General features: G+C 39.1%; 1 protein-coding gene across 2 annotated transcripts in view; it reads left to right on the forward strand.

The window, feature by feature from the left end:
* The window catches only part of LOC123647678 (ATP-binding cassette sub-family A member 13-like), a 51,232-nt gene that overhangs the window by 20,203 nt on the left and 7,612 nt on the right, over positions 1 to 23,417 (forward strand). For both annotated transcript variants that reach the window (XM_045565336.1, XM_045565337.1), the window contains exons 3-5: positions 3,568 to 3,691; positions 21,032 to 21,183; positions 23,029 to 23,057. In XM_045565336.1, coding sequence (XP_045421292.1) covers positions 3,568 to 3,691; positions 21,032 to 21,183; positions 23,029 to 23,057 — 305 coding nt within the window. The remainder of the gene's footprint in view (positions 1 to 3,567; positions 3,692 to 21,031; positions 21,184 to 23,028; positions 23,058 to 23,417) is intronic.

Here is a 23,417-nt window from a genome sequence, read left to right on the forward strand (position 1 = left end):
GGGGTGCAGGGGAGGAATGGTCTAGGCAGGGAAGACAGCAGAGGGCAAGGCCCAAAGGGGAACAAAAGCAGTGCATTGTGACTAAGAAGCAGAGACGTGGCTGGGGAGGCAGCAGGGTCAGATCGATAAAGGGCTTGGTGTGGTGGGGAGGACGGTGCACTCTCAAAGAGCTCTGAGGAGCCATCGACAGGCTTCAGGCAAGATCATAATACGATGGGCATTCAGGGGTCACGTCCTAGATGCTGGCCGAGGTTGAACTTGTGGTGCGGAGAGCAGCACTGGAGGATGCAAGGTCAGTTTACGGAGCTCTTGAGTAACCTGTAAAGGCATGGTTGTGGCATGAAGTAAGGGGGAAAGAGCAGACTGGACAGACATGAAGGAGGAGGAATGAAAGGAGCAACAACTGGCCGGGTGCAGGAGAAGAGGGAGGCCTCCGACTGGGGCCACTGGGTGCAGCACACACCCTCACCCAAACTGAAGAGGTGCAGCCAGAGTGGGGGTCTGGGGAGCTACGCCCAGTGTGGGCGCCTTGGGCTGAGCAGCCCCGTCAGTCAGATCACGAGTCTGGAAGCACATAGACGAGGACTCCCAAGGAAGAGACATAGAACACAGGAGACCCAGGACACAGGAGGGCACATTCGAGGGCCAGGCAGAGGGGACAATGCCAGCAGCCAGAGTGCTGGAGGGAAAATGAAGAGAATATGGCGTCTGTCTGAGAAGCGCTTGAAGGAGGTGTGGCACATTGGCAGGTACTGTTGCCACATGTGTGAGATCAGGGCTGACGAGTCCCCAGGGCAGTTCAGTGGCGTGGTGGCATGTGGAGGCCCCAGACTGTAGTGGCCTGAAGAGTGAGGCATGGTGAGAAGGGGAAGGTACATGGGAGGAAATCAGGCTTACTGTGCAGGACAAACAGGTGGGAGTCTGCATGTGACCTGAGGGTAACACGACATCCAGGACGGATGGGAAGCCTGAAACTGATAGTGGCTAATATAGAAGTGTGAATTATTTGGTTGTAAATAATAGCGTGTTCAATCTGCAATCCAGCGTGGTCCTAGCTCAGTCCTGCCATATGGAAAGAGCAGCTTATGCTGTGCCTTATCCCCAAAGTTTCCATCCATTTCTTAAGCTCTTGCTTTGTATCAGGAGTCCAGCCCAACAAAGCTGTGCCATAAAGAAACACTGACATGTTTCCTAGAGGTTGATGCAGATGAGCATTTTTAGGAAGGGAAAGATTGTCAGAGTCTCAAAGGGATCCAAGAGCCAAAGTTGTTTAAGGACCACGTGTTAAAGCTCCATCATGGCACCCACCAGCTCTGTGGGCACGGGCATGGGGCGTAACCTCCGTGAGCTTCCTCTCTGTAAAGATAGCTAATTTCTCCTGCCTCCCAGGGCTGCCATGAGACTCGGCGAGAAAGCTGGTCAAGAGCATGTAGCCAGCACGGGGCCTGGCACAGAGATGACCAACAAACATTCATCCCCCTCCCTCACGCTTCCTGCTGTTTTGGGGTGGCCTGATGTTACCATGTCAAATTCTCAGTCTTGGAGACAGTGTGTCCAGGGCTAGAGTCCTCAATTTCTGACCCACTGAACACCCCACGTGGCAGCTACCATTTGTCTTATGTTCCTGAGAGAGATGGTACATAGATGTGCCACCAGGAAAACCCACCTTTCATCACTAGCTGGGCTGTTCCTGAAGCCTGAAGTGGCCTCCGTGAGGACCACTTGAGGGTGTTCTGCCCCTGCCCTGTGCGGGAGACTCGCTCCCCTGCTTGTGCTCTGCCTGGAATGTACCTCAGAAATGGTGAAGTGGATTTGAGGGTTTTAAAATGAAGGCTAAGACTGCATACATGGATATTTTCACTAGGAATAAATAACCTTCTAAAGTTAAGTAAGACTCCTTGCATAGAGAAGTGAAATTTACCATTAAGTACCTTGAAAGATTAAAAATAGAAGCTTGAGAAGCTTTGTTGATCTATCTGCCCAAGTAAAGTATTGTTTGTGCTGGTGGATTCTGGCCCGTGGTCCCGGCATGCTGCCCGGCAGGGGGACAGGCACAGGAGTCGAGGCCAGAGTAAGCCCAGGATGCTGCTGCTCCCTCGAGCTACACACGGCTGTGAAAACACCGCTGGGGCAGGGCTGAGTGGCCTTTGCGTTCCCACTTCCAGAGACCAGGAGGAGAGGAAGTGGTCAGGGATGCAGAGGGACCTGGGAAAGCACGCCTGGTCTCAGATGGGCCCTGGGGATGCTGGGGCGCTGGACAGGCATCTCCATTCCAGAGCTGCTCCCTGGGGAGACAGTAGGGTGGGGGAAGGAGTGTTCACCTTGGACTCATTCTTTGGGGTGTGTGGCTTGGGGAAAGACATGTCTGGGAGCCTTGGCATCCTTATCCGTAAGATGGAGGTTGTAAAGAACATTTTTCATTGTGTTCCATCAGAAGTTCAAGACCTTCACACTTGGTTATTTGTATTACAAGGTGGCCCAATAATACCAAGCCAAATCTGCAGTCTTGGAGACAAATTGTATCCAAAACTGGTGTCCTCAAAATCTCTGACCCACTGAACCACCCCACTGTGGTGACTTCCATTCCTGATGTGTTTCTGAGAAAGACAGGACACAGAAGTCATGCACCTTTTATTACTAGCTAAGATATAACCCCAAATCCCTCTGTGGTCTCCTATTCCAGAGCACTGGGCCATATGTCTGCTAACAACTCAATTTGCCCCCTTAGTTAAAAGCCTATTCATGTATTTTTCATCCATCCATCCATTCATTCATTCATTCATTCATCATTTAGTGAATGTCTTTTATGTGCTAAATGCTGGGCATAGTGGGTCTCCAGGTTCTGGGGAGTGAGATCATCTCCCAGACCAAACTAGACTTGAGGGGAAAGACTGTTGCCAGGATTTCATGAGCTACAGTATTTTAGATTCGGAACTTCCAAGTTGCCTGCAGTCATCAGCACCACACCACCCCATCCAACTGGCCGTGTGAAGGGCAGACATGGTTGGGGAAAGTGTGAACAGCCCTGTCTCAAGGGAGGTAGCTTATTGTAGCAACTTTTGTCCTGAAAAGTCCTACGCAATGTAGAAAATCTTTCTTGCATTGTGTGATATTTAGCAATCACACTTAAACATTTAAGAATTCAAGTTGTATTGAACTTGAAATTTTTGTCAAAACTAAAAACTCCCAAATTTTTATAAGAAATGGGAGGAAGCATGCATTCTTATTCTTCCTGCCCAAGGCCTGTTTCTAGAGGGCTGTGTCGGGAGGCCCGGCTGTGCATCAGAGCTACTGCCACCCATGGGTGGGGAAGCTAGTGGATCACACAACTGTGGCCGCTCAGAACCATTCTGCCTTGAAGGGTGAGTGCTGGCCCTGGGGGAAAGGCATTAGGTACAAAGCATTTTTTGTTAGTTTGTTTTGTCTGAGTCCTTAGATCTCCTTTAAATTAATAACAGGGTTAATAATATAATAATTTGATGTGACATATTACAATTCTAACTCAATAGGAATTCCATTGCTGGTAGCAGGAATAAGGACTCATTTGTTTGTTGCTTCTATATCCAGGTTACTTGCAACCCCGGGATCTGCCTAGCCAGGGCGTTCTTCCCTTTGTCCAAGGCCTTCTTTGTAACACGGGGTCCAGGTGCAGAAACATCAGCTATGGAGGGTTGATGGAGCACCATCTTCGGTAAGAGAAACAAACATCCTTGACAGAATGTTTTGGTAAAGTCTCAATAATTTGGGACAGGTCACAGATCATAAAAGTATGGAATTTAGAGCTAAAAGAAAATCAGTTTTAATTAAGTTCAGAGTCACACACTAATGGTTCCAACTCGTGGTTATCATCCAGTAGGAGATCATTTCACTGCTGTTTCAAGACCCACAGAGTAATTGCTGATTAGCAAATGCCATTTGCATGTACCAGTTTGCTTTCTGTAGGTTAAAATTCTGACTTCAAAATTACTGCCTGGCCAACTTTTCACTTTGGTGCCAAATGCCCACCCAAACAAACTATCTTTTGAGCTACATACTGGGTTTTTCTTACTGTGCTATTCGTTGATCAGAAGCCTATCCCCAGCCGAGATCAAATGAAAAGTCACCTCTTTATTCTTCATATAACCATCTAAATGCACTACATGACAGGTAAGTTGCCTTCTCTGATTCTCTCCATGCTGAGCTCTGCCTGCAGGTGCCTATGGTGTCAGTCAGCATTGAAAATCAAGAAGAGAAAGAGCAAGAGGGATTTCATGTGAAAAGAGTCAAAGTGAAGGGTTTAATTGGGAGGCTCCTGATTGCTCTGGAAACTTCTCCAGGTGAAGTTAGGAATGGAAGGAAGTGACTAGTTGATCATGATAATTTGAGTTTATCAAGTATGAATGATCTGGGTTTTGTTTTATCTATACATACGGGTATTGAATAATCTAACATATTTAAACGTGAAACAAATGTTAGAATATATGATCTTTATCTTTTAACTTGTAAGAGAAAAATTGGAAGTTTCCAGATAATTTTGGACACATCTGGTACAATATTTATAAATGGTGCTATTTTAGTCCATTTGGGCTGCTATAGCAAAATATCATAAGCTGGGTGGCCTATAAAATACAAGCTTTTATCTCTCATAGTTCTGGAGGCTGGGAAGTCCAAGGTCAGGGTGTTAGCAGAGTCCAAGGCTGGTGAGGGCCCTTTCCGAATGGATAAGGCCCCCTAGCTGTGTCCTCACAGGGTGGCAGGAGGCCAGGCAGCTTTCTGAGGCCTCCTTTACTAGGCCAGCAGGACGACCTAGTCACCTCCCCAAAGGCTCTGCCCCCAATACCATAATCTTAGCAGGGACACATACGTTCAGACCACAGCAGGTGCTTACTGTTTTTGAGAAAGGCCATACAAAAGTGTGACATAAAAAGAATCATTTGAAAATAGTGTAAAATCATAACCCTGAAAAGTTTGATGATCATTTCTTGTGTGTGTGGTGAAAGAAAGTATACAAAACTGTCTTTCTGGGAAGATTAGAAGAGTTTAGGACTTAGTATTTTCATTTCAGATCTTTCTTGTATCTATTACTCAGGACGGGAATTTTAAATAACATTGAAAAGGAAAGAATAGGACTTTGCAGCCAAATAATGCTGGCTTTGTTACCTTTTGCTTCTGTGAGTCTGTGCAAATTAACCTCTCTGAATTTCAGTTTTCTCACTTACTTACTTCAAGCGTCGTGAGTATTAAAGACAAAATACAGAAAACATCTAGCACAGTGCGTGGCACAGAGCATTCAACCAATGGGAATTAATAATGACAAATTCTTATCACTATGGCTGTAACAATTATAAAATATTATCTGACATCAGGAAATAATCATTTTTCTCTGTTTTTCCATTTCAACACTCTCACTTCAATGTGTGGAAACTCAGGAATTATAAAAACAACCTCTTTAGAGTATCTTCCAGACTTCGTAGACTCAGTTTTTATAATGTTCCCTACCCCGATGTCTAGCTTCTTTCTAAGTCGCTCCATCCATAACAGCTAAGACTTTGATCCTTGTTTCTTAAATGGCTTTTCTGACATAAAGAAGCACCAACCTTCGAGGCAGTGAGAATTCCTTCCAGGCCTGTGCCTTGGGGCCCGCATAATGATCAGCACCTCCCTCCCCTTTCTCAGCACCTTCTACAGCATCACCCGCCTTTCCCTTTTCATTGTCCCCATCCACGCAGACTTCACACAGAGCAGGGCTCTCCTATACGATGTGCAGACAGCTCTACCATGGCCAGCTGCCTGCTCAGGATGAAACGCCATGGCCTCTGCACCCTGAGGAAGGAAATTCTGGATGGTCCTGGGGTTTAATTCCCAGCCACTTTCAGTAGCTCAGTGGAGAGCTGGACCTGGGGGCATGAGTGAGGAACAAAGGTGTCATCCAAGCCCCTGACGCCCAGAGACCCTTTCCTCTCTCGGCCACTTCTCTGAGAAGAAAGGTCTCCCTGTCACTCAGTCACCTGTCCACCTGTATAGAGCATTTTGGGGCTGGGTCCCTGTCCTGGAGTCCTTTCCATGCCCCACCTAAGCATGCCTCTTGGTGGACTGTTAAGAACTTGGGGGATTGTGTGTGTTCTGCTACTTTTTTATCTGTGAATTTCTTCCCTCAAAAAACTTACTTTGTTTTTACACTGTGTTTCACATTTCAGTTTTGTTTAAGGAAATTTTTCCTGCCTGAAGTCATAAAGATAATTTCCTACATTATATTTTAAAGTATTATAATTTTTCCTTTCACATGTGGTCTTGAATTTATCTGGGATTTTTGTCTATGTATAGTGAGGGTAATGATCCAATTGCATTTTTTTTTACCCATTTGGGTAAGCAATTGTTTCAGTTCTAATTATTAAACAGTTTATCCACTTTGCATTGATTTTTATTCCTACTCTGACGTGAATTAAGTTTTCACATGTGCTGCATCTGTTCCCAGCTTGTCCAATTTGTTCTAGTTCCAGCCATTCTTTGAACCATACTTCACTGTCTTTCTCACAATAGCTTTCTGATTCTTGATGGAGCAAATATTCCTACTTTGCTCTTCTCTTTTAGGGAAGTCTGTCCGCTCTTCTATATAAATTTTACAACCTTGTTGTAAAGGTCAAAGAAAAAACCCTATTGGAATTTTGATTGGAGCTGCATTGAATCCCATGATCACGATGCATCATTTAATTTACTTAGGTTTTATTCAGTGTCTTTCAACATAGCTTTATAGTATTTTTCCATGACGGTCATAGATATCTTTTGTTAAATTTTTTACTGGTTACTTTATATTTTTTGTTGCTATTGCAAATGGTATGCTTTTATTTTTATTTATTTTTAATTTTTTTGTTTCAATAAATTTAGGGAATACAAGTGGTTTTTTGTTACATGGATGAATTGTATAGTGGTGATGTCTGGGCTTTTAGTGTATCTGTCACCCGAATAGTGTAAAGTGTTACCAAGTAGGTAATTTTTCATCCCTCACCCTCCCACTTCTGAGTCTCCATTGTCCAGTATGTCATGCTGTATGACTGCATACCCACAGCTTAGCTCCCACTTACAAGTGAGAACGTCTGGTATTTGGTTTTCCATTTACGAGTTACCTCACTTAGGATAATGGCCTCCAGTTCCATCCAACTTGCTGTAAAGACACTATTTCATTCTTTTTGATGGCTCAGTAGTATTCCATGGTGTGTGTGTGTGTGTGTGTGTGTGTGTATGTGTGTGTGTGTATGTACACATGTTTTCTTTATCCATTCATCAGTTAATGAGCACTTATGTTGATTCCATATCTTTGCAATTGTGAATTGTCCTGTAATAAACACATGAGTGCAGGTGTCTTTTCGATATAATGACTTCTTCTCCTTTGAATAGATAGCCAGTAGTGGGATTGCTGGATCAAATGGTAGTTCCACTTTTAGTTCTTTGAGAAATCTCCATACTGTTTTCCATAGAGGTTGTACTAATTTACATTCCCACCAACAGTGTAGCTATATATCAACTACTATATAACATCAGGGAAGTTATATATCAACAGAGTATAAGTGTTCCCCTAAGACCACATCTGAGCCAACATCTATTGTTTTTGACTTTTTAATAGTGGCCATTCTGATAGGTTGGTATCTCACTGTAGTTTTAATCTGCATTTCCCTGATGATTAGTGATGTTTGGGCATTTTAAATTTTTTTTTGATCATTTGAAAAATGTCTGTTCATGTTGTTTGCTTACTTTTTAATGTTTTTTTTTTCGTGCTGATTTGAGTAACTTGTTGATTTTGGATATTAGTCTTTTGTAGGATATTTAGTTTGCAAATATTTTTTCTCATTCTGTAGGTTGTCCATTTACTCTGTTGATTATTCCTTTTGATGTGCCGAAACTTTCTAGTTTAATGAAGTCCTATTTGTCTATTTTTATTTTTGTTACATTTGATTTTGGAGTCTTAGTCATAAATTCTTTGCCTAGGCCAATGTTGAAAATAACTTTTCCTAGATTTTGTTCTAGACCTTTTATGGTTTCAGGTCTTACATTTAAGTCTTTAATCTACCTTGAGTTAATTTTTGTGTATGGTGAGAGGTAGGGATCCAGTTTCATTCATCTGCATGAGGCTATCCAATTTTCCCAGAACCATTATTGAATTGGATGTCATTTCCCCAGTGTATGTTTTTGTCTGCTTTGTTGAAGATCAGTTGGTTGTAAGTACATAGTTTTATTTCTGGGTTCCTTATTCTGTTCCATTGATCTATGTATCTACTTTTATACTAGTTCTATGCTGTTTTAGTTACTGTAGCCATGTAGTATAATTTGAAGTCGGGTAATGTTATGCCTCCAGATTTGTTTTTTTGTTTAGGATTGCTTTGGCTATTTGGGCTCTTTTTTGGTTCCATGTGAAATTTAGGGTGTGTTTTATAATTCTGTGAAAAATGATGAAGACATTTTGATAGCAATTACATTGACTCTGTAGATTACTTTGGACAGTATGGTCATTTTCACAATATTGATTCTTGCAATCTATGAGCATAAAATGTTTTCCTATTTGTTTGTGCCATAGATTTCTTTCATCAGTGTTTTGTAGTTCCCCTCGTAGAGATCTTTCACCTCCTTGGTTAACTATATTCCTAGATACTTTGGGTTTTTTGCAGGCATTATAAATAGGATTGAGTTCTTGACTTGATTCTCAGCTTGGTTGTTATTGGCATATAGAAATGCCACCAATTTGTGTTCAATAATTTTGTAACCTCAGAATTTAGTGAATTTACTTCTCAAATCTAGAAGTCTTTTGGAGGGGCCATTAGGGTTTTCTAGGTATAGGATCATAACATTGGCAAACAGAGACAGTTTGACTTCCTCTTTTTCAATTTGGATGTACTTTCTTTCTTTTCTTGCCTGATTGTTGTGGCTAGGACTTCCAGTACTATGTTGAATAGGAGTGGTCAAAGTGGCATCCTTGTCTTGTTTCAGTTCTTATGGGAAATGCTTTCAACTTTTCCCCATTCAGTATGATATTGGTCATGAGTTTGTCATATATGGCATTTATTATTTTGATGTATGCTCCTTCTATACCTAGTTTGTTGAGGGTTTTTTTTTATCATGAATGAATGCTGTATTTTATTGAATCTTTTTCTGTGTCTATTGAGATGTTCATGTGGTTTTTGGTTTTAATTCTGTTTCTGTGGTGAATCCCATTTATTGATTTGGTATGTTGAACCATCCTTGCATCTCTAGGATGAAATTCAGTTGATTGTGGTGAATTATTTTTTTTGATATCCTGTTGGACTCAGTGTGGTAGCATTCTGTTGAGGATTTTTGCATCTATGTTCATCAAGGATATTGGTCTGCAGTTTTATTCTTTTTTGTTGTGTACTTTCCTGGCTTTGGTATTGGAGTGATATTGGCTTTGTAGAATGAGTTAGGGAGGATTCCTTCCTTCTTGATCTTTTGGAATAGTTTCAGTAGGATTGGTACTAGTTCTTTGTACTTTTGGTAGAATTCTGCTGTGAATCCATCTGGTCCTGGGCTTTTTATTCTTGGGAGATTTTTTTTATTACTGATTCAATCTCACCACCCATTATTGCTCTGATCAGGATTTCTCTTTTTTCCTGATTCAAGCTTGGGGGGTTGCATGTTTCCAGCATGTTATCCATTTCCTCTAGATTTTCTAGTTTCTGTGTATAGAAGTTTCCATAGTAGTCTCAGATGATTTTTGGTATTTCTGTGGTATCAATTGTAATGTCTCTTTTTTTCATTTCTGATTGAGTTTATCTGAATCTTCTCTCTTCTTTTCTTGGTTAATCTAGCTAGTGTTGTACCAATTTCAGTTATCTTTTCAAAGAAATAGGTTTTTGTTTTATTGACCCTTTATATTATATTTTGGTTTTAATTTTGTTTAGTTCTGCTCTGATCTTTGTTATTTCTTGTCTTCTGCTAGCTTTGGGTTTGATTTATTCTTGTTTTTCTAGTTCTTTGAAGTATGATGTTAGGTTGTTAATTTGTGATCTTTCTGTCTTTTGATGTAGGCATCTAGTGCTATAAAATTCCCTTTTAGCACTGCTTTTACTGTATCTCAAAGATTTTGGTAACTTGTGTCGTTATTATCATTCATTTAAAAAAATTCTAAAATTTCCATCTTGATTGATTATATCATTGACCCAAAGATCATTCAGCAGCAGGTTGTTTAATTTCCATGAATTTGTGTAGTTTTGAGATTTTCTCTTGGAATTGATTTTTAGTTTTATTCCACTGTGGTCCAAAAAATACTTGATACTGTTTTGATTTTTTAAAATTTATTGAGACTTGTTTTATGGCCTAAGACATGGTCTGTCTTAGAGAATGTTCTGTGTGCTGATAAGAAGAAGGTATATTCTTCAGTTCTTGGGTAGAATGTCCTGTTACGTCAGTTAGGTCATTTAATCTAATGTCCAACTTAAGTCCAGTGTTTCTTTATTGATTTTCTGTTGTGATATCTGTCAAGTGCTGCCAGTGAGGTGTTGAAGTATCACAATATTTATTGTATTGCTGTCTATCTCTTTTCTTAGATCTAGTAATGTTTGTTTAATGAATCTGGATGCCCTGGTGTTGGGTGCATATGTTTAGGACTTTTATATCTTCTGATTGAATTGATCCCTTTATCATTACATAATGACCATCTTTAATTTTTTTTACTGTTATTGATTTAAAGTCTATTTTATTTGATATCAGCATAGCCACTCCTGTTCACTTTTTTTTTTCTGTTTGTGTGGAATATCTTTTTCCCTCCATTTACCTTCAGTTTGTAAGTGTCTTTATTAGTGATGTGGGTTTCTTGTAAGCTGCACATTGTTGGATCATTTTTTTAATCCATTCTACCAATCTATCTTTTAAGTGGAGAATTTAATCCATTGACATTCAATGTTGATAATGATATGTGATGTTTGTTTCTATCATAATGTTAATTGTCATCTAGTTGCTTTGTAGTCTCATTTGTGTGATTGTTTTATTAGACTTGTGATTTTTATATTTTCACATATTTTTATAATGGCAAGCATTGATCTTTTTTTTTCATGGTTAGAACTTCCTTGTCCATTTCTTGTAGGGCCAGTTTAGTGGTGATGAATTCCCTCAGCATTTGCTTATCTGAGAAAGACTTTATTTCTCCTTTACTTCTGAAACTTATTTGTTCAGTATACAAAATTTGTGGTCAAATGTCTTTTCTCTTTAACAAGTTTTCTGGCTTGTAAGGTTTCAGCTGAGAAGTCTGCTGTTAGTCTGATGAGATTTCCTTCATAGGTGCTTTTTTCTTGCTGATTTTAGAATTTTCTTCCCTTTACACTGACTTTAGATAGTATGATAACTAGATGTCTTTATGAAGTCCTTCTTGCAGTGTGTTTCCCTGGAGTTCTTTCTCTTGTATCTGGGTGCAAGATATAATCTCTAGTAAGACTAGGGAAGTTCTTCTCAATTATTCTCTCAAACAGGTTTTTATAAACTCTTTGATTTTTATTCTCCCTTGGGAGTATCTGTGATTTGTAGGTTCAAACACTTTACATAATCCTATAGTTTTCCAAGGCTTTTTTCATTTTTTAAAAATCTTTTTTCTTTCTTTTTGTTTGACTGGATTAATTCCAAAGAACTGTCTTCAAGTTCTTAGATTTTTTTTCCTGCTTGGTCTAGTCTATTGTTGTAGTTTTTGACTGTATTTTTTAAATTTCTCCAATGAATTTTTCATTTCTATAAGTTCTATTTGTTTTTTCTTTAAAGTGTCTACCTCTTTGCTAAATTTCTTGCTCATATCCTAAATTAATTTTCTGATTTCTTTGCATTGGTTTTTAGATATATCTTAAATCTCGTTGAGCTTCCTTACAACCCATATTTTGAATTCTTTATCTTGCATTTCAGAATTTTCATTTTGGTTAGGATCCATTGCTAGAAAGCTAGTGTGATCCCTTGGGAGTGTGATACTACACCTTTTTTTTTTAATACTGCCAGAATTATTATGCTGATTCTATCTTACCTGGAGAAACTGTCACTTTTTAGTTTTGAATTTACCTTCATTTGGATAGGACTGCTTCTTTTCTGCTTTCAGGGTGTGACTGTAATGTACATTGAGTAGGGTCATTTGGCTTTGCTTCTGGGTGCTTTCAGGGGTCCAAAGCTCTGTATGAATTTATTGGTGGCCTTAGCATGGTGGTTATCTCAAATGCTCGTTGTAGTAATGGTGTACTGGGCATGTGAGTAGGGTCTTAGCCTCATGCAGAGATGGAGAGGTGGAGGTCTTGAGAAGTTTATCTCATTCCCAAGTGCTGTGCATTTGTGTCAGCAGGTTTATATTGTGTTATGCAGTTCACCCTCCAGGTGCTTGCAGGTAAAAGTTGCCTGTGGCAGTATCAGTAGGGTATATGTTTGATCTTTTTTTACAGGGAGAAACTCTCTGATAGGTCAGGCCAGTGGCCTTGGCTTGGCTCTCAGCCCCAGAGGGGGTTGAAGCTGGGTGGAGGTGGACCAGACTGGCCTCCCTCAGGTCTCCCAAGCAAGCATGAGTCCTGATGGGGGTGGTGGGGACATAGTGCAGACTCTGTAAGATTTTCTTGGCAATAAATAGTCTTAATGTGGTGAAAATTGCCCCAGGCAGCAAGGATCCCCACCCAGGACGTAAATTATAGCTCACAGGCCACACCCCTCCCAGTCTGGGCAAATGCCCAGTTCTTGAACCCGCAGCAAAAGCCCACACCTCGCTTGCCTCTCAGTTCTGGCCATGGGGATTTGTCCCCACTTGAGATTAGATTGCGAATCTCAGTACGAGGCCGCTCTCAACCTGTGACCACTGCCCAAATTAGCTAGCAGATTTCCATGAGGTCTGCTATGAGTAGGATCAGGAAAGTCTTCCTTCAATTAGTGCTGGGATCTGTGAGCACAGACAACACACTTTCTGATGTCATTCTTTCCCACAGACTCCCACCTTCCACCAAGTCAGACCTAGCACTGGTAAGGTCAAGGAGCTCCCCAGTGAAAATGCATATTGCACAGAGACTCCCTCTCACCCTGAAGACTCTGAAGACTCAGTATTTTGCCTGATCCAGGGGGAGGGCTGCTGCCTCTCACTCCATTGAAAGTATTCAAAGTTTCTTTCACTTTTTCTGTTGGGCTCCCATGTTCCTTCTTGGATAAAAGTGCACAGTGTTAATCTTCACACACTATTTTGCTCTTTCCAAGCGGGTAAGGCACACTAACACAGCCGCCCATTCTCCATCTTTTACAATTAAGACTTTAATTGAGAAATATGTGTCTGTTCATTTATTCAGCACAGTGGTTTAATATCAACCTCACCTATCGTAGTTAAACAATGGTATGTCTAAGTCCCTTAGATTTATATTTTAAAAAATGTAGAAAGAGTTTCCTACAGATTTGTACCTGAAAAAAAGTTGTCGAGATGCTTGAACAAGTGGTAGTTGGTTGACGAGAGGTCAGGTGAATATGGCGGATGAGGCAAAACTTCATAGCCCAATTCATTTAACTTTTGAAGTGTTGGTTGTGCGACATGTGGGTCGGGCGTTGTCGTGGAGAAGAATTGGGCTCTTTCTGTTGACCAATGCCGGCTGCAGGTGTTGTAGTTTTTGGTGCATCTCAACGATTTTCTGAACATGCTTCTCAGATGTAATGATTTCACCAGGATTCAGAAAGCTGTAGTGGATCAGACCAGCAGCAGACCGCCAGTGACTATAACCTTTTTTTGGTGCAAGTTCGGCTTTGGGAAGTGCTTTGGAACTTTTTCTCAGTCCAATCACTGAGCTGGTCATCACCAGTTGTATAAAATCCATTTTTTATTGCACATCACAATCTGATTAAGAAATGGTTCGACACTGTTGCATACAATAAGAGAACACAGCACTTCAAAATGATGATTTTTGGATTTTTGGTCAGCTCATGAGGCACCCACTTATTGAGGTTTTTTCACCTTTCTAATTTGGTTCAAATACTAAATGACCATAGAATGGTCTACGTTGAGTTCTTCCGCAACCTCTTGTGTAGTCGTAAGAGGATCAGCTTTGATGATTGCTCTCAATTTGTAGTTGTCGACTTCCGATGGCTGGCCACTGCATGCCTCATCTTCAAGTCTCTTGTCTCCTTTGTAAAACTTCTTGAACCACCACTGCACTGTATGTTCCTTAGTAGTTCCTGGGCCAAATGTGTTGTTGATGTTGCAAGTTATCTCTGTTGCTTTATGACCCATTTTGAACTTGAACAAGAAAATCACTTGAATTTGCTTTTTGTCTGACATCATTTCCATAGTGTAAAATAAATATCAGATAAATCACAAGTAATAAGTCATTAGCAAAAAAACGTAAAGCAAGAAGGGTACATTAAAATGATGTATAACATAACCAGATTTATTTAAGAATGTATTCCAATATCAAATGGCAAATTTCAAAAATGCTAAAATGGCAGTTACTTTTGCATCAACCTACTATCTCCTTATTTGTCTTTGTCTTATTTGTTTTGAAGTCAACTTTGTTTGATATTTACCTGTATGCTGAGGCTTTGTTTTGATTAATGTTTGCATGATATATATTTTTCCATTTTTTTACTTTTTAGCTATATGTGTCTTTATATTTAAAATTAGACAGCATATAATCACGTAATCTTTGCCCTTCAATGTTTAAACCATTTATATTTAATATGTCACATTTAAATATCACCACTTGTTTTCTACTTTTGCCATCTCTTTTTTACTCCTGCTTTTCCCTTTGTTTTCATAAATTAAGTTTTTCTTATTCCATTTTTCTTGACTATTGACTTATTAACCATACCTTTTTGTTGTTCTTTTCTAATGGCTCATGACAGTTAATACTGGTTTATGCCAATTCCTAATGGCTTATGATAATTCATTTATATGTAAGAATGATTCCTAAAAGTAGAATTACAGGTCAAGAGCTAAATATGTATTTGATTTTGATGCTCTTCTCCAAATGCTCGTTCATGGGATTGTAATAGTCTGCATTCTCAATTTCAATATATGAAGATATCTCTTTTCCTAGTGAAACCAGTAGAGGGTGGTGTTGAACTTTTAGATTTCTTTGAATCTGATGTATAAGAAATGATATCTCAGTCCAGTTTAAATTTCATTTTTCTTATTCATATTTAATTTTATTTCCTTATTCAGATGCTGAGCCTATTTTTATATCTCTATCTACAATTTATAATTATCTTTCTGTTAAGTATTTATTCATGTCCCTTTTCCCTTGTTCTCTTGGTTCATTATTTTTCTTCTTGGTTTTTAGAGACTCTTTACCTATTAAGGACTTAACCCCTTGTTGATATGAGTTGTAAATATTTTTTCTTGAGTTTGTCATTTCTTTTTTACTTTGTTTATTTTCTAACTTTCATTTTGAAGTAATTATAGACTCCCAGGAAGTTGTGAAATACTCTATATAGTCCTGTGAAATACTCTATATAGTCCTTCATCCGGCTTCCCCAAATATTGACTTCTTATATAACTACAGTACATCAAAACCTGGAAACTGACATTGGTACAACACTGTTAAGTAGACAGCAGACCTTATTCTGTTTTTATCAGTTTTTACATGCACTGTGTTGGTGTATGTGTGTGTGTGTGTGTATTTCTGTGCAGTTTGATCCCTTGCACAGGCTCATGTAATCACCACCACAATTAAAATATAGAACTATTCAATCAACACAAAAATTTTTCTCATGCTACTCCTGTATAGTCTCTTTTACCCACCATCCCCACTTTCTCCTCAGCAGTCACATTCTGCTCTACATCTCTATAGTTTTATAATTATGAGGTGCTATACAATGGAATCTTAGAGAACGTGACCTTATGAGATTGACTTGTTTTTTTCCACCAAGCATACTGCTTTTAAGATTCATCCATCTTCTTGCGTGTGCCAATAATTCATCCTTTTTATTGCTTAGCAGAGTTCCAGTTCATGCCTTAATAGAAGTTCTTTTTTATAGTTTATTAGTAGTCTTTAAATAGCTGAAAATTGTTCTGTGTCAGTAAAAATCTAAGTCCAATAAACAGAAATTTCTTATGCCCAGAGAAAAAGCTGTTAAATATTGGCTGGACAACCTCTTTCCATTGATATTTTAGAATGATGACTGGGTTGGAAATCTCTGGTGAGAACACACACAGGGGAGCCAAGGGTGTAGACAGAGATTCTGAATCACCTCAAGCACTTAGAGCCATTGTTTCTAATCTGGAGTTTGGATCATTTTCTTTCTAAACAGACCTAAAGAAAGTCCCAAAGAATTCTTGCTCCTTCTTGTTTTGTCAAATGAGAGTTCCTCAAATTCCACTGTAGACTCTCATCCTATTATAGATCTCCAAAGCTGCTTCATCCTCAGACGCTCCCCTGGTGCACCCCTGCCCCGAGCTGGAGACGGCCAGGCTGGGCTGCAGCGCTAGCCGGCCTCACTCCTGGGAAGGCGTCCCCTTCTCCGGCCCAGATAAAGGGGAGCAGTAACGTGAGTCTGCCAGGGCAGTATTCTAGAGAGTTACTTCTGCCTTTGGTTCTGGTTGTCTTAGAAATAATCCTAATTCAATAAGAACTTGTTCTATTTATATAAGTAAAAATTAGTGAAAATTGTAATAGGAAAAATATCCATATTGCTTTATGTTGCTCACTTATTCTTGTCGCATCTCTGCTGAAAATGTACATATCTCAGCGTTAGCTGTACTGTTGCCACTGTCCTTCATTCTTATTTACAGAGAGCTGAGTGCTGGCTGATCCTCACAATCCTATTAGGAGGACTTATTGTGATATTATTTTAAAGATGATTTTCCCAGGGCAACACAGCGTGAAAATATTTTGACTCCAGGGGAACTCTCGTTGGGTCTCAGTTATCTCATCTTCAAACTGACAGATGGGCCTGAACGATGATTTCCGAGGCCCCTTCCACTTCCCGCATCCTCAGGCTGCTCCTTTGCAGAATTGCGGGAGTGTTTTCAGGTGCAAGATTTGGTTCCTGGCCCTTTGAGAAGGTGATTCTCCGTGCCAGTCTGAAGTCTAAGAAAGTTTAGTCATCTCTGCAGGTGGCCATCTCTTGTCCTCCTGCATTCTAATCTCCAAGTCCTTTCCCACCTGGCCAGGCCGAGCATTATACGACAAATGTCTAAATAAAGAACTGTACTCAAGAAGAAGGAAATCGCTTTGCAACCAAATCCTATTACAGTCCTGGGATTCCCCCGGTCCCCTGAAATTCTCTCTCTCTCCCTCACACATATACATGAAAAGTAACATTTAATCAATAATTTTCTATATGTATTTCATGCTATAAACATTTTTCATGTTAGTGACAGTTCATAACCTGGTCTTAAGAACAAATTGAGGCACTTTTGAAATAATAATTAGAAAAAGAACATAAAACCAGTTTATTATTACAGGGGAAACTCATCTTGAATTACATCAATCTCTCTAATCCGATAATTCTATGGTTTCCCAGGAAAAGAGTCACGTTGGGGTGAGGCCCGAGAGCCTGAGTCATGGTTCACGGCTTTCAGAGCTCATTTTTAGCCTTTAACACGAAGCCTCAAAAGAAAAGTAGTAAGTAAATGATTTCTTGTTGAGCTTTTGGAAATCTAACCCACTCAAGTTGAAGGCCACTCTTTAAAAGGTGAGATTTCAGTCAAGGGTAACAGCACCTCTAATAGAAGGTCCCCTGAGAGCGCTGGGCACACTGGGCTCCAGACCTGGCTTTGCTGCCAACAACCCACTTGCTTTTAACAGATTCACTCTGATGGGCTGGGCCTTATTTCCTCATCTCTAAATGGCTGTGACCTGAAAGTCATTGAATTTATTTTATTCATCAATGAATGTTTATTGAACCTGCGCTGACTTCATTATAAGTTGTGAGAATTAAGTGATGGTATTTGTGAAAGAGATTTTACTTCCACTGTCATGCAAGCTTTCTATTATTTCATGGTAAATTTACATGTTGACAACTGTTAATTCATTTTCACAATATTCTCTAATTTGTAAAATAAAGGCATAGGATTTTAAAAAAGACTAAAAGGTTCTATAATTTCTAATCAGGAAAAATTCTCCTCAATTTTACATTTTTTCCCCTTTGGATATGCTAAATTTAATTAGACTCTTGGTTACTTTAACAAGCTTTCAGCAACTTGTGGCATGATTTCAAATTTTATTTCAAATCAGTAGTTTCTTACTGATTAAAAATAAATTCCACTGGATTTGAGACTAAATGTAGACACGGTACACAGTGTTGATTTCTAAGGTCATGAAAATGTTTTCTCTTGTTGACTAGTTAAAAAAATTTTCCCACACATGATATTTATTAAGAAAATACAGTAATTTTATTATCATTTTCTAGTTAGTATTACAGAGTCTGAATTTTCCCACAATGTTAGGGTTAGGTTAGTCTGTGGACCATCTGTGTCAGAACTGCTAGGAGGTGTGGGTTCCATGCAGAGTCCTGGGCCAGCCTCTAGACCCAGTCAATGGGAGCCGGTGGCAGACGGCGCCGAGAACTTGTGTTTTTATCAAGTTTCCCACGTGGTCTGTCAGCACACTCAAGTCTGAACAGCTTTGAAGGAATAAGTTTCTAGGAGCCTATTTTTATAGGTGAAGGAAAATCCCTTCTAAAACATATGCTGTTATTTGTTTAACCGTTCTCCTATAATTGGACATTTATATTGTTTCTGTTATTTTACTCTGCTAAACACTGTTCTTATAGACATTATTTTTTACATGTTTTATGTCTACTATTATCTTCTAGGAGTAAATTACTCAAAACTAAAATAAAACTAAGGCAAATAAAAAACTGGAGAAAATATTTCTTAACAAAATGATAAAGTTATACTATACTTAAAACATAAACAGACCATATGTGTAAATGAAGAAGACTCTAATCATCTCAATAGAAAAATGGATAAAGGCCTTGAAGATCCAGTACACTGAACCCTGACCTTCTGATCCCTAGATCCTTGGATAAAGGGCCCTCTGGCTTCTCTCCTTGGCTGCCCGGTGGGCACTGCAAACTGGAGTCTTACCAGGCCTGTATTTCCACCCTGCACAGCTGCTCTCCGCTCTTGAGGAGAAGGCACCACCCCTTGTTTATTCCTCCTGGCACCCTGGAAGTCCTTCTTGATTCCCTCTCTCTAAAGGCCCCTGTTTTAATCAGGTGTGGTAAGACACGCAGACAAGGAAGTAACTGGCAAGTGGTTTACCATCTCTAGTAACCGGCTAACCCTGGGAGGGGCTTCCAGGGCCAGCAAGGCCCCAAGATGTCAAAGCATCAGAAATACAGAAAACAAAAGACACGGTTAATACACCCACATCCACTTCATTACAGGTCCTCTCAGTCCATGTGGATCTTGAGCCTTTCTGTGTCTTTGTGCTCTTTCTTTAAAGATGCAACTCCTCCATTCTTACCCTCCTGACTCCTTTTCTCATCCTGCAGCCAGAGGGTTCTTTTAATTTCAAATTCCACAAGTTGATTTCTGGTATATAGGAAAGCAATTGGTTTTTATAGTTTAACTATGTATTCTGAAACCTTGCTACAATCACTTAGTTCCATGAGATTTTTTACTTTTTAAAATTTTTTATTAATACATAATATTTGTATATATTTATTGGATACATGTGATATTTTGTTACATTCATAGAATGTGTAATGATCAGGCCAGGATATTTAGGGTATCCATCACCTTCAGTATTTATCATTTCTTTATGTCGAAAACATTTCAAGTCCTTTCTTCTGGCTATTTTGAAATATAAAATATGTTATTGTTACTTATAGTTATGCTACTCTGCTATTGGATATTGGAGAACTGAAGGTCATAATATTAAGTGAAATAAGTCAGGCATAGTAAGATTAACATCACTATTTCAGGAGGTTTTTTTGGTCAATTTTTTCAGGTTTTCTACATAGAACATCATGTCATCTGGGAACAAAGACAGTTTTATTTCTTCTTTCTCAATCTGTACATCTTTTATTTCCTTTTCTTGTCTTATTGCATTAGCTAGGATTCCTAGCACAGTGTTGAAAAGGAGTGGTGAGAGGAGACATCCTTGCCATGTTCTTGATCTTGTTAGGAAAGCTTTGAGGTTCCTATTGTGAAGTTTCTCTCTATTTCTCCTTTACAGGGCGCTTTTTTTTTTTTTTTTATCATGGATGAGTGTTGGATTTTGTCAAATGATTTTTCTGCATCTACTGATATACTCACATGATTTTTCGTTTTCAGCCTGTTGATGTGATAAACTACATTAATTGATTTTTGAGTGTTGCTATAGGGCTGTTTTAAAATTGAAATTACACCATGTTGTCCCTGGTGAAACCTGTTCAAGCTCCCCACTGCTCTTTGCCCAGCAAAGTCCTTCCCACGACTTACCCAGCCTGGTGTTTTCTGGCCCCGTCACCTTACACGTCCCCTTCCACACCCCCACCCTACCTCGACAACACTTTGCACCTGCTCCTTCTGCCCAGAACACACTCTCCCAGTTCTGTCCAATGCTGAACCATTTCAGTTTTCAGGCTTCTTAACATCTTAACGTTCTTAACCTTAACATCGCCTCCTCTCAGATGCCTGCCACGAGCATCTTTTCTATGACAGACTTTTCCACTCACTCCCTATCTCATAGCATTTATCTCCACCCATAGTTCTTTCTGTCTCCTTCTCATGCAGAGGCCATGTCTGTTCTGTTCTGTTCACTGATATATTTGTTCCCACCACCTTGCACAGGGCATGCTGTATGTGTTGAATAAATTTTAAAAAATTAAATGGCTAATAAACATATAAAAATGGCTGAGCTTTACACAGATAATACAGAGAATGAAAACAAATTTATAATTGTAAATTCACAGAGATTTTTTAAAATGATAATTTCTGTTTTGAACAAGGGCCAGGTAAAATGGCCTACTTCTAAGGGGTAGCTGGTGGGAATGTAAATTGGTACGAGTTTAGCTAAAAAGAATTTGATGTTGAGTATCAAGAACCTTAAAACCACCAAGGAAACTTATTCTTATAAAAGAGTTCCACTTATTTTATTCTATTTATATTTATTCTATTTATTTAAAGCTTGTCTAGGTTCCAAACTACAACTGACCACAAGAAGGTCAACAGTCTTGCCTTTTTAAAAGAGATACAAGACCTGGTCGAGGAAATTTATAGAATGATGGACAAGGCAAAAAACTTACAAAAACTTTGGAAAGAACGATCCAAGACTACAGGCAAGTAAATCTTTCATAACTGTGACACTACCTTACCCGGACACAGTTTAGGGAGAGCTCCCATGAAGGCTGTGAAAACCCAGAACGTTTCTGAAATCCTTAAACCCTTAGTATGCTAATCTCTTGTCGTAGGTCTTAGAAAAGGGTGCACCCTCTGATACGTGAAGCCAGCATCGGTGGCCAGTTGTGGAGGGTGGGGCTGGATTATCCTTTCCTCTCTTCCTGGAAAGGTACTTTGTGCAGTGCACATGCTATACAACCTTCAGAGGCTGCAGCCCATCCTAGCTTTGTCTCCACAGTTACTCTCCCTCTACTCTTCCTACTCCTTCACTTTCTTCTATTGCTGTCTTCCTTTATCACTTTCTTTTCGTCTATGTTTAAAATCTGTTCCCATCTTTCCCAAATACACACACACACACACACACACACACACACACACATACACGCACACACTTCTGACTCCTTTTCTCCTCCTTGAAGACTTGGACTGATCTTTTCCATGTTAGTAACACTTTAATTCTGGTCTTGGATGATTAGCTTGCTTTGATTACAAACCTTTTGTACTATTGGGCAGATTATTCCCTAAACAAAAGTAATTTCTTTTCATTATAAAGAATATCCACATCATAAAAGGCTTCAACTATTACTTATAAATCGACAATAGAGAAAGTTAGAATGGAAATAGATCTTAGAAATTTCAACTTACAAATGGAGAAGTTTGAGTCTCAGAGGGAGTCGGCCAGTTTCCTACCTTCACATACGGAGTCACTGCCTGCTGCAGGCTTTTTTAATCAACAGGTGGCCACAGTGGTCCTGCCCCATTTTTTTTAACCCACCTACCACAGCTGCCAGATAAATAAAATACAGGACATTCAGTTAAATTTGAATTTTAAATAAACTATATATAAATTTTTAATGTATGTATGTTCCAAATATTGCATACTTATAGTACAAAAAAAAAGTTCATTTTTTTTATCTGAAATTGAAATTTAACTAAATGTCTTTTGTTTTTAATTTGTTAAATCTGGTACCCAGCTCCAATTTTTCTTTTTATATAATTTTTTCTTTCTTCATGGAGTATACACAAGAAAATGAAGTAAAGAGTTTGGCATAAAAATGGAGAATGAACTCGTCAGAGCAGGTGGTTTTATGTGTTATTTTTAAGAGAAAAAATATCCCTTTGTCCAGGGTAAGGCAGGGCTGGCCAGGGCCTCCCTGAAGGCTGATTTCACGATGGTCCCAAAATATTTCAACAAAAGGTGAGAATGGCTTCAAATACCAAATGATGGAGCTCTTACGTTAAGATTTAATATGGGGTCATTTACTTTTTATAAAATTTGATCTTCAAATAAGATTTTTAACATACTATTGAAAGAAGAACTAAATCTTTTTTGAGATGAAGTCTCTATTTTCAATTTGCTGTTATTTGAGTCATTTCCTATAGCATATTAATTAAAAAATAATCTGAAAAAATATAATTTCACTTTTTTCCCTCTTCAACTTTTTCCTTTTTTAAAAAAAAATTATTTCTCACTCATTCTATCCTTTCCTGAATGTTTGCAATATATGGTAAAATTAGAGTCTAATAAAATAATACGATATCCTTTGGCAAATTATTGAAATTTGGTTTACTAGTTAAATTTTTTCCGGGAATTTTCTTAATGTCAATATGATTTGGAAATTGTAAGTGACATTTTTCTTCAGATTTATTCTTTATTTGGGTGTTTTGTCTTGTGGGCCAGGGCTCTGTGATGTTTCATTTGATTTTAGAACTAAAGCAGCGACTCGGCAAATGCGTTTTCACTGATGGTTGAACTAATGTTTCTTAAATCTTCTTTGTTGTAGATTCTTCTTATGGTTCCAGTTTTTTAACAGTAAGTATCTTAATGAAAGTTTGAAATTAGTCTTCAGAGACAGAATGGCTAAGTTTACAACACTGTTTTTAAGTTTAATTTACATTTTCAAACACTTCTTTCTAATGGTTTGATATGTGGTAACAATTGTGCAGAAGCTGGATCTGAGAGAGCCGAATTCACTCAGAAGACGGGCCGAAGGACGAGTTCTGACTTTCTGAAGCAAGGCTGCGGGTCTGTGGGAAGTGCAGGGGGAAGTCAGGGCCGGCAGTGGTGGGCAGCCCACGCGTTGCTTGGAGGTGCCCTTGAGCCTGTCTGAGCTCAAGCGAGGCCTGAGATTGGTGTTTGGCACATAACCTGTGACTCACTGTGAGCACAAAG

Source organism: Lemur catta, chromosome 11, assembly GCF_020740605.2.
Source record: "Lemur catta isolate mLemCat1 chromosome 11, mLemCat1.pri, whole genome shotgun sequence".
NCBI lineage: Eukaryota > Metazoa > Chordata > Mammalia > Primates > Lemuridae > Lemur > Lemur catta.